This window comes from Osmerus eperlanus, chromosome 17 (assembly GCF_963692335.1).
Source record: "Osmerus eperlanus chromosome 17, fOsmEpe2.1, whole genome shotgun sequence".
Taxonomy (NCBI): Eukaryota; Metazoa; Chordata; class Actinopteri; order Osmeriformes; family Osmeridae; genus Osmerus; species Osmerus eperlanus.
In genome coordinates, this window is record NC_085034.1 from 7,043,821 (window position 1) to 7,055,137 (window position 11,317).

Consider the following 11,317-nt stretch of genomic DNA (forward strand, 5'->3'; position numbering starts at 1 on the left):
TGGGGTCCCAAATGTGGCTGAAAATGCAAGTAACACTTACTTTGTACTGTGCTGGTAAATACAGACCGTTCCTTGACTCTGACCAATGAAATACTTTATATCCTTGATTGTGTGCTTGATTAACCTTCTACACTCACTTTTGTAAGTTGTCTGCTAAATTAAGAAAATGTAAAAGTTGTGTGTACAGTAACTCTTATGGGCAGTCTGGGACTGGTGATAGAGTAACCATTAGCATGTTAAAATAAGTGTGCTAGCATGATATAATTAGTGAGCACAAGTGTGTTAGCATGGTGTATTAGCATGAACATGTTAGCATTAGCTGCAGGCTACCCTGAACAGAAGGCTAGTCTGTGAGGTGAGCTCTGAGATGGGGAGATGATTCAGGGACAATGGCTGTGACTGACAGGACTGATAACTGGAGCTATTGATCTTTGGCTACTCCTGGTCACACACACACACACACGGTACAGACACATACATGCACACACACACACACACAGATGGTACAGACACACACACACACACACACACACACACACACACACAGATGGTACAGACACACACACACACACACACACACACACAGAAGGTCCAGACACACATATATAAACTGGCAGGACAGACATACACACACCAGCAGACACACCCCCACACCAATCTCCACCCTCACAACACACATTGACATAGACACACAACCAACATAGTACCCTTCCATCCTCCAGGAACTACCCCCTTCCTCCCATTCCCCAGTTCTCCTCTCCCCCCAGCCACCCCACCCCACCCCCAGCCTCACGTCCTCCCCCTCCCTCAGTGCCCCTCCCCCAGTGCCCCCCCTCCCCTTCACCAGTACTCACGGTTGCGTGGCTTGTCGTCATCCAGACCCTCCTCCTCGTTCTCCGGGTCGATGTCCTCTGCCTGGGTGATCCAGTCCAGGTAGCCCTTCAGGTCTTCCTCCAGCTGCTGCTTCTCCCGCAGCTTCTGGAAGTCTCCGCGCGCCTTCGCCTTCTCACGCTCCTTGGAGAACTCTCTGGAGGGAGGGAGGGACCGAACGGAGGGATGGCGGTATGGTAGAGTGGAGGGGTGGTGGATGGGAGGGAAGTAGAAGGTGAGAGAGGGAATGAGAGAGGGAAGGAGGGAGAAAGGGAAGGATGGTGGATATTGAAGTTGAAAGATTGAGGTTGAAAGGTAGAGAGAGAAAAAGATGGATGTAGGGGGGATGTTGTGATGGAGAAAGATGGAGGGATTGAAGAAGGGGGGATGGAGCAATTGAATAGGGGGGATGGCGAGACAGAAGAGGAGAGGGATGGACAGAAACAGAGGGACAAAAAGGGGGGAGAGAACGAGAAGGAGAGAGAGAATCTGAAAACCCATAGAAGCAATTTGATCATCTTGATAATCAATTCATCATAGAGAGCAAGACAGATAACTTGAGAGAGAGAGAGCAAGAGAGAGAGAGAGAAAACAAGAGAGAGAGCAAGAAAGGGAGAGAGCGAGGACAGCAAGAGAGAAAGAGAGCGAAAGTGCGAGAAAGAGAAAGAAACAGGCAGACAGGCAGACAGGCAGACCCGAGAGAGAACAGTGGTTACACAGTGTTAGTCTTCATCACGGAGATGCGAGGGAGAGGAGGAGCAGAGCTCACATGCATTAGAGGAAACAGTCACAGTAACAGGAAAGCACAAACACTTCATGACAGAACACATTCAAATGATGCAATATTATGAAATGACTTCAAAGAAGCAGGTGTGTGGATTGTACGTGTGTGTGTGAATGTGTGTAAATGTCTATGTGCCCTCCATTCCTCACAATGTTGGAACAGAGCCTACAAACTACCTCCCTGGTCGGTACTTGAAGAAATCAATGTGTGTGTGTATGTGTGTGATCAACAATACTGGGCTGTAATTTCATCACTCCCTTGTGCCCACCGCAAAACATCCAAACACACACACACACACACACTCCATCATTAGCTGGGTCCGTTGCTGCCGGCCCTTGGCTGTAAGTCCAAGTGATCCAGTCCAAGTCAGCACTGGTGCACATCCTGCCCAGCTCACTGCAGCTCCCTCCTTTCATCCCGATCTGTCTGAACTCCTACAGGCCACTTCCAGTGACACAGACTCTACATATGAGGCCTGTCATCCGATAACGCATCCAGCATCTGCCCTCATGTGGAACCAGGCCCTTCATCTGGGTGATGGCTCTCCTGTGCTCAAGTACTGGTTACTTTATTGTCTTTCCCTCTTGGTATCTCTACGTTATTCCCTCTCCCTCTCCCTTTCCCTTTCCCTCTCCCTCTCCCTCTCCCTCTCCCTCTCCCTCTCCATCTCCCTCTCCCTCTCCCTCTCCCTGTCCCTCTCTCTATCTTTCTCTCATGCTCCACCTCTGTCACCACGCCAGCTGGCCAGTGAGAGAGGTGTCATCATTCTGATGGCGTGTATGAGCATGCGAGACAACAGTGACAGAGACGAGGAGATGCAGAAGGACACCCACAGTGAGACACGGTGCGGCACCAGACAGGCACCAGACAGGCACCAGGCTCCTGCTGTAAAGCTCAACTTGACTATCAACTTGACTAAAGGGTGCTGGCCCATAGAGGAACTGACTCAGTGTGACATCGGCAGAAAGTCTAGGCCTGGATTAGGGGAAGAATGCCTCTGAGTTGGAGTAACCTTTCTCTGTGATGTAGAGACGCTTTCACTCGCCCAGAAAAAGACTCAACAAAGAAAGTTTATAACTGAGGTACAGGTAGAGGAGAGGAAGAAATGGAGATAGGAGGAGGAGGAGAACAAAGATAGAGAGATGTGAAGAAGAGGAGGAAGGAAAGAGATGGAGAGAGGGAGGTAGAGATGGAGAGAGGAGAAAGAGGGAGAGAGAAGGAGGAGGCTGAGAGAGGGAAGCTCGGTGACCTTAGTGACCCTTGACCCCTGGTTCTTACCCACTTCAGCACGCTCCAGAACCAAGTTAAGCACAAAGAATGACCCTATGATGATTAGGGTGACAAAATACAACCAGGGCCAGCCATTCCCTACAGCATCATTAACCTGGGGAGAGGATGGGGGTAGGAGGGGGCAGGAGGAGGAGCAGGAGAGGAGAGGGGGGAGGAGTGGGGAAAGTTAGCAAACAACCTGGACTAGCAAGCAACAAGACTCTGCTGGGCTCAACTGGACTAGACAGCCCTGTATCTTTTTTCCTCTACTGCAGTTCTCCACCCATCTGTCCAGTAATAACCTTGCTTTCTGCCTGGTTGCCCAGAAACTCAGACAACATTCTGCCAAAAAAACAAACAGGAAGTGGGTTTTTCCACCTGAGAGTCAACTTGGGGTATGAATAATGAATTCCCCCCGCTCAGCCCTGAGTCTGCAGGCGGGCAGGGTAAAAACAGAACACGGACCACCTGCTGCTGTTGCCCCCCTCCGCAGGAACCAGGCCTGCTGGGCTGCCGTCTCAGAGCGGGAGAAGAAAGCATCCCAGAGAGAGGACAAGTGTCCTAGATCACCTGGTTTGAGGCAGCTTGGCCCTAGCTTACCCTAACCCTGACTGTTCTGGTGAGGAGGAGGGGAAAGAAGGGAAGAGAGAGAAAGAGTAGCAACAGACAGAGAACGGGAGGGGGATAGGGAGAGAGGAGAGAGAGGTGGTGGGAAAGAGAGAAAGAGGGAGAGAGAGGGGGGGAGGAAGAGAGAGAGAGGGGGCGGAGGGGGGATAGATTAGAGCGAGAGATGGGGAAGGTGAGGAGAAATAGGAGAGAGTAAGACAGGAGAGAGACAGGAGACAGAGAGTGAAAGAAAAAGAAGTCAAGTGAAGGAAGGTGAGGGAGAGAGCCAGCCTATAAAAGTCTAGTTATCTTAGAAGTCACCAGGGTAGAGGGAGACAACTGCTCGCTCTAAAAAGGAAGTGACATCACTTCCCCCCCAACAGGGACTCTGGGCTGAATCAACATAATGCAGATGGACAGAGGAGGGATGGAGGGATGAAGGGAGGGGTGCAACTGGCATTAACATACGGTACTGTTCCTAACCCTTATCCTTATCTTGCCCCTTGAGTCTTGTTGTTTGTTTGTCCAACATAGGAAACACACACACAAACACACACACACACACACATACACTCTTACCCGCCTCAACACCCCCAGAACCAGATTTAGAACGAAAAAGGATCCAAAAATGACCAGACTGACAAAATAGACCCAGGGCAGCTCATAGCCCATAGCATCCTGCATCTGCAGATGGAGAGGTGGTGGGGGGGGGGGGGGTAGGAGAGAGAGGGGGAGGGGGGGGGTGACAGGAGAGCAGGAGAGGAGAAGGACAGGGGGGATTAAAGGAGAGGAAAAAGCAAACAAGTAGATTAAGTGATACAGTTGTTAGAAAAGAGCGGTGGCAGACAGTGGCAAAGCCAGAAGGATGTCTGTGTGTTGGTGTGTGTGTGTGTGTATGTGCGCAAGGGTGTGAGTGTGTATTTGTGTAAATAGTGGATATTTTTGTGGCTATTAGAACGCTAATATCAAGTATTTCTACCTTGCAGCATCCATCGCACCCTTCATAAGGGCCTTGACCGCATGCTTGAGAGTTAAGTGGCACAAAGTGGCTAGTCTGTGTCTGTGTGTGTGTGCCAAGTATCCATTTGTCCTTCATAGCCACATTGCAATATTATTGTAAACAAAGAGGATATTTGTGTAGTAATAAATGAGTGTGTCTGTGTGTTCCTGTGTGTCTGTCGATCTATGTCTCTCCATGTCTGTGTGTGTGTGTGTGTGTGATCCAGCTAGAGAGGCCGAGGCAGAGACAGAGAGGGGTGTGGAGCCAGTAAGCCTCCCACTTTACACAAACACACACATCACACAAAAACCACACACCACACACACACAGACAAACACAGACAGACATACATGAAGACACAGACCGACAGACACGCAGTCGCACACACACACAGACAGACAGACTCAGATACAGACAGCATTACAACAGATTGCTATCGACGGAATCTACCAGTGCCGCAGAAGTGCCTTCTCAGCTACTTTACATTAATGTGTGTGACTTTTGTGTGAGTGTGAGAGTTAATCGACAGGTTAAAGCTTCTCTGTATATATTAGATAGTAGTACTCGTGGGTCATATGGCTGAGCGGGTTAGGGAATCGGTGTGTATGTGTGTGTGCACCTGTGTGTGTGTGTGTTTATGTGCATGTGCGTGTTTATATATCCTCTAAACGAGAACCTTCAGATTCCAGACACGTCCAGTTTTGTTCCCAGTCTTCGGTTACAGAGTACATTCTGTGATGTTTTTAAACAGCCAAGCTGTTGTTGATTATCTGTCATGTCCTCAGGTGTCCGAGTGTGTGATAGTGTGTGTGTGAGAGAGAGTGAGTGTGTGGGAAGGGGAATATGAGAGCATGTGTGTGTGTGTGTGTGTGTGAGGGAAAAGAGTAGATGTGTGATACATAGGAACAAAGTGTTTCACTGTGGTATTGACTGTATGGTTCTGTGTGTGTGTGTGTGTGTGTGTGTGTGAGAGAGAGAGAGCAGTGCGGCTAATGGCACAAGCCTCACACACCGCCTCATCCATATCTGTTATCAGCTCTCTAATTGGCTGTCCTCATCTAGCCCAAACAGGAAATGGGCTCTTGACCTTCCTGTGTGATCATGACACACATGTATCGCATCACACACACAAATCACAGAGCCTGAGTGGAGGAAACAGTAGCTCTTCTATTGCTTTGTGTGTGTGTCACTGTCGAAATCACTGTTCGAGATGCACAATCAGGATTGGGTTTCTAGTAATGTTGTTATCCTGATGTATCATTTACATTTAGTTCATTTAGCAGACGCTGTTATCCAGAGCGACTTACAGGAAGTACAGGGACATTCTCCCCGAGGCAAGTAGGGTGAAGTGCCTTTCCCAAGGACACGTCATTTTGCCACGGCCGGGAATCGGACCGGCAACCTTCTGATTAATAGCCGGACTCCCTAACCGCTCAGCCCATCTGACCCCCCATCGGGAAAATGTATCCACATGTTCCCGAACAGCAACCTAGCACTTATGAGGCACTGATAGCCGAAGGGACATTTCACTCCAAATCTTCCCTCTTAGTTTTGAATATGTCCATCAAATTTCTCTCTCTTTCCAGAAAAAAAAATATATAAAGAAAATATAATACAAATTCCAAAACGATTTTGAGTGAAATGCTCCTTTATGGTTGTGGCAGGCAGGCGACTCACCCAGTAGAGGACTCGGTCCAGCCCTCCATGGTGATGCACTGGAACACCGTCAGCATGGCGAACGCAAAGTTGTCGAAGTTGGTTGATGCCGTCGTTGGGCCCCTCCCAGCCCGTGCTGCACTCGGTGCTGTTCTCCGAGCAGTGCCGTCCGTTAGGAGCGCACGGCGCCGGCTTTTTGTCTGCAATAGGACCTGGACACACACACAACCAAATCTGTGTTTTTACTGTATTTGAGTGTGTGTGCAGTACGTGTGCCTGTAAGTGGCCAGTACAGTACATGTGTGTGCACGTACCCGTGTGTGCTTGTATGTGTGTGGAGTGTGGGTGTGCTTTGCGTGCATGTGTGTTGCCCACCCATGTGGCCCTCTTTCTGATGTAGAAGCAGGTCCTGTGCATCTTGCCCATGAAGAGCTCCAGGCCGATGATGGCATAGATGATGATGACGAAGAGGACGAGCAGGGCGATGTGGAGCAGGGGCACCATGGCCTTGATGATGGAGTTCAACACCACCTGGAGACCTGTGGAGAGAGGACAAACTTGAGAACACACACACAGGATAGGAGAGGAGGAGAGCAGGAGATGAGAGGAGAGGAGGAGAGGAGAGGAGGAGGAGAGGAGAGTAGGAGAGGAGAACAGGAGATGAGAGGAGGAGGAGAGGAGAGTAGGAGAGGAGAGGAGGAGAACAGGAGATGAGAGGAGAGCAGGAGGAGAGGAGAGGAGGAGAGGAGAGGAGGAGAGCAGGAGGAGAGGAGAGGAGGAGATGATGAGAGGAGAGCAGGAGGAGAGAAGAGGAGGAGAGCAGGAGATGAGAGGAGGAGAGGAGAGGAGGAGAGGAGAGGAGGAGAGCAGGAGATGAGAGCAAGAGGAGAGTAGGAGAGGAGGAGATGAGAGAGAGAGCCAGGAGGCAGAGAAGAGGAGGAGAGCAGGAGATGAGAGGAGGAGAGGAAGGATCGAGAGGAGGAGAGGCGAGAGCAGGAGATGAGCGGAGAGCAGGAGATGCTGAGGAGAGCAGAGATGAGAGGAGAGTAGGAGAGGAGAGGTCCTGATACTAATCTCTTATTCTATTTCCTCACAATCCCACCAGATATATATCACCAGCTGCTCCCTTGGGATGGGAGTTTCTATCACACTCGCACGCACACACACAACACTAGATGGATTACTCCATCCGTGAACAATCTCCCCAATCCCCTTTCCACTGTGTATTTGTGTGTGTGTGTATGTGTGTGCGTTTATGCCTGTGTGCGTGTGTTTTTACCTGTGTGTGTGTGCCTCTGTGTGGGGGTCGCAGCACTCTGAAGGCCCGGAGAGCCTTGACGTCGAAGCCGGCTGCCTTCCCCCCGATGGGGGTCCCCCCGTCCCCCTTAGTGGCCTGCTCCAGGATGGCGCTGAACAGCCTGCGGGGCATGGGGTTGGGAGGTGGGTGGGGGTGTAGGGAGAGGGGCGAGAGAGGTGGAGCGAGAAAGACAACAGTTTGTTCATCATTACAGTTTCACCAGCGTCAATGTCATCATCAGCTTCGTCGTCATATTCACCATCCTCGCTGAGTCGAGAGTAAAAGTGACTAAGAACCAGTGAATGGACTTCAAGTGGATGACTTCTGGATATACCCAGTTTAACCTTTCTCTCTCTCCCCCCTTCTCTCTCTCCTCTCTCCTGTCCCTCCTTTCTCTTCTTGCGGTCTCTTCTTGCGGTCTCTCTCTCTCTCTCTCTCTCTCTCTCATCCATCTCTCTCTCTCTCTCTCTCTCATCCTCATCTCTCTCTCTCTCTCTCTCTCTCTCTCTCTCTCTCTCTCTCTCTCTCTCTCTCTCTCTCTCTCTCTCTCTCTCTCTCTCTCTCTCTCTCTCTCCCTCTCCCTCTCCCTCTCCCTCTCCCTCTCCCTCTCCCTCTCCCTCTCCCTCTCCCTCTCCCTCTCCCTCTCCCTCTCCCCTCTCCCTCTCCCTCTCCCTCTCCCTCTCCCCCTCTCCCCCTCTCCCCCTCTTCTCTCTCTCTCTCTCTCTCTCTCCTCTCTCTCTCTCTCTCTCTCTCTCTCTCTCTCTCTCTCTCTCTCTCTCTCTCTCTCTCTCTCCCCCTCCCTCTCTCTCCCCCTCCCTCCCTCCCTCCCTCTCCCTCTCCCTCTCCCTCTCCCTCTCCATCCCTCCCTAGCACAAAAACATTCTGTAAAGAGCTCGGCTCAAAGGCCGGCCAGCAGCGCATTAGATACGGAGAATTATCAATTAGCACAGATGGAATGACTACTTTAAAAGAATGCTTCTCATCAAAAACATCTCCCCCCTCTCTCTCCACTTCTCTGTCTTCAGCCACCTGACCACTCAGCGTCTGAACATTAGTAGAAGAGAGAATCACAACCCAATTACTCCCTCAGAGAGAGAGAGAGAGAGAGAGAGAGAGAGAGAGAGAGAGAGAGAGAGAGAGAGAGAGAGAGAGAGAGAGAGAGAGAGAGAGAGAGAGAGAGAGAGAGAGAGAGAGAGAGAGAGAGAGAGAGAGAGAAAGAGAGGGGCGGAGAGAGGGAAGGAATAAGAAAAAAGGATTGAAGTGAGGAAGGAGAGAGAAAGAGAGAAAGAGATGCATATAGAGAGGGAGGGATAAAAGGATGGCAGGAGGGATGTATTCATCTCTGAAGGCTGAGACTGCTGGGATGACACACACACACACATGTATATACACGTACACACACACAGACACACACACACACACCTCTTTCACAAAAACTCCTCACTCTTCTTATCCTGTTACTTAGTGTTTGACATGTTTCCCTCCAGAAACAGTCAGAACATATGTGCTTACTGCCTCCGTGATGGGTGTGTGTATATGTGTGCACAAGGTTGTGTGTGTGTGTGTCCAGAGATGAAGGGCATGCCTACAGTTGGTCAGACAGCAGGTACACACTCATACATATGGAAAGCACCCACAAGGAATGACTGGCCCTAATTTCCATAACACACACACACACACACACACACACACAACACACACACACACACACACACACACACACACACACACACACACACACACAGGTACAACGTACTACAGATCAGATGTGTAGGATGGGAACAGAAGCACAAGCAGCAATTATGTTGATTCATCAAGGTGAGTGTGTGTGTGTGTGCGCGTGTGTGTGCGCTCAGCAGTACAGGAGTCCTCTCATCCTCTAATGGTGCTGCCATCTGTCCAACGTCTTACAGCCTCATCAATCCACCTGAGAGTGACACTGTACATATACGCACACTTCCTGTACACACACTTCCTGTATGTACTCTGGCACGTACACACACACACACACGTCTTGTGCACACACTTCCTGTACAAACACTGATAAGACGATAACACACTTTCGGTCCGCGACTCCATCCGCCCTCCCGAAATGGGGAAAGAGAAGGAGAGAGAGTTCAAGCAGAGAGAGAAAGACAGCGGAATGATGGAGGAAGTGGGGAGATAGCAAGAGGAGAGAGACAGAGAGAGTATGAGAGAGGGAGGGCGATCGAGAGAGCAAGAGGAGAGAGACCTTTTTTTGTTGTTGTAATATTTGTATTTTTGTAATTTTTCTATTGTAATTTACGGCAACTTATATTTTATTTTATTGTATATTTAATTCTATTCTAATCCCACTTAGTACTGCTAGTTTATGTACCTTAGTATAGATAGTCCACATATTTAAATTTTAGGTATATGTTTATTGTATGCACCTTCTGCCAAAGCAAATTCCTTGTCTGTGCAAAGGGGACACACGAAAGAGGATTGAGAGGGGACGGAGAGAAACAGAAAAAGTGAAGAGATTGGTGAACGACAGCTGGAAAGAACTTCAAAGACCAGCCTGACCATCACCCCCCCCCCCCCCCCCATCCTGATCGTGTTCTCCGTCTCATAAAAGCTGTCCTATGTTTCTCCAGAGCGATCATGGCCTGTGATGAACGTGATTTGCATTCGAACACCAGTCTATAAGAGCCATCATGGCTGCCCCCGCCTTCTCTTTCAATATGGAACGCACAGCTCATCTCAGCACGACTGTCACACTGACAGAGGCTGTCAATGGGGACCAGGAGGATAGCAATGAGGCCAAGGCCTTGCCAGAACACAAGAATAGAACGGCACACAAATGGTGAGAGAAGCAATCCCTGTCTAATGTTCCATCTTCTTTAGATTTGAAATCCATCTGAAAGATCAGGATGAAGAGTAACGGTCATGTGTGTGTGTGTGCGCCTGTACGTGTGTGTGTGGAATGCCACATCTCCAGAGATTCAGAGCCTGCCCAGCGCTCCCAGAGCCTGCCCAGCGCTCCCAGCACCAGGGTTAGCAGCCCAGGCCGCCTCACGGCCAGGCTGGGGACAGGCACTTTCAAGCTGCGACTCGTTTGCTAATCAACCCCCCGCTCCACATGGTGGAGAAAATAGAGAGAGAGAGAGAGAGAGAGAGGGAGAGAGAGAGAGAGAGAGGCAAAGTGAGAGCTAAGTGAGAGCAAAAGTATTTCTGTCCAACAGTAGCATTTCAATTGACAATTTGGGTTTTTGTTTGTTGACGATTTCTTTGGATAATTTAACACACTTGAGTGCTCCTTCTCTGTCCTCTGTCTCTGAGTCCCCTGTGTGGCACGCATCACCAAGCCCCGTGTCTCCTCTGTGGCGGCTAAAGTGAGTGTGTGTCTGTGTGTGTGTACCTGGCTTGTGTGTAGGCGTGTGTGCTTTCCTTCATCAGTGTTCAGTAGAAGGAAACGATGGGCTGCCGGTAGACGGGTCACTTTACCGGTAAACAATAACGACGGTGTCACACTGGTTTATGTCCCCTCAGACAAGGCAACACGCACAGACACACACACGCCACACACACGCACCGCACACGCACGCACACACACACACACACACACACACACAAAGAGACACACATGCACAGACACACACACAGACACACACACAAAGACAAATGAGGATAGGAAAGTCGAAAGACTAAGAAAAAATGTAGTAAAGGAGAGGGGAGGCGAGGGAAAAAGAGGAGAGGAGTAGGAGGGAAGGGAAGGGAAGGAGAGAAGAGAAGAGGAGAGAAAGGGGGATGAGAGGAGGGTGTGTGATCCAGATGAGAGAGGGTGACTAGTTGTGGCATTGCTGGCCAGTTT

The 11,317-nt window shown here is 50.0% G+C and overlaps 1 protein-coding gene across 1 annotated transcript in view; it reads right to left on the minus strand.

Annotated features, from left to right (window-relative positions):
• Positions 1-11,317, minus strand: part of cacna1c (calcium channel, voltage-dependent, L type, alpha 1C subunit) — a 90,421-nt gene that overhangs the window by 44,925 nt on the left and 34,179 nt on the right. Inside the window, 9 exon segments of the mRNA XM_062483648.1 lie at positions 855-1,027; positions 2,933-2,935; positions 4,113-4,213; positions 6,207-6,220; positions 6,223-6,289; positions 6,291-6,397; positions 6,561-6,579; positions 6,582-6,742; positions 7,479-7,603. Coding sequence (XP_062339632.1) covers positions 855-1,027; positions 2,933-2,935; positions 4,113-4,213; positions 6,207-6,220; positions 6,223-6,289; positions 6,291-6,397; positions 6,561-6,579; positions 6,582-6,742; positions 7,479-7,603 — 770 coding nt within the window.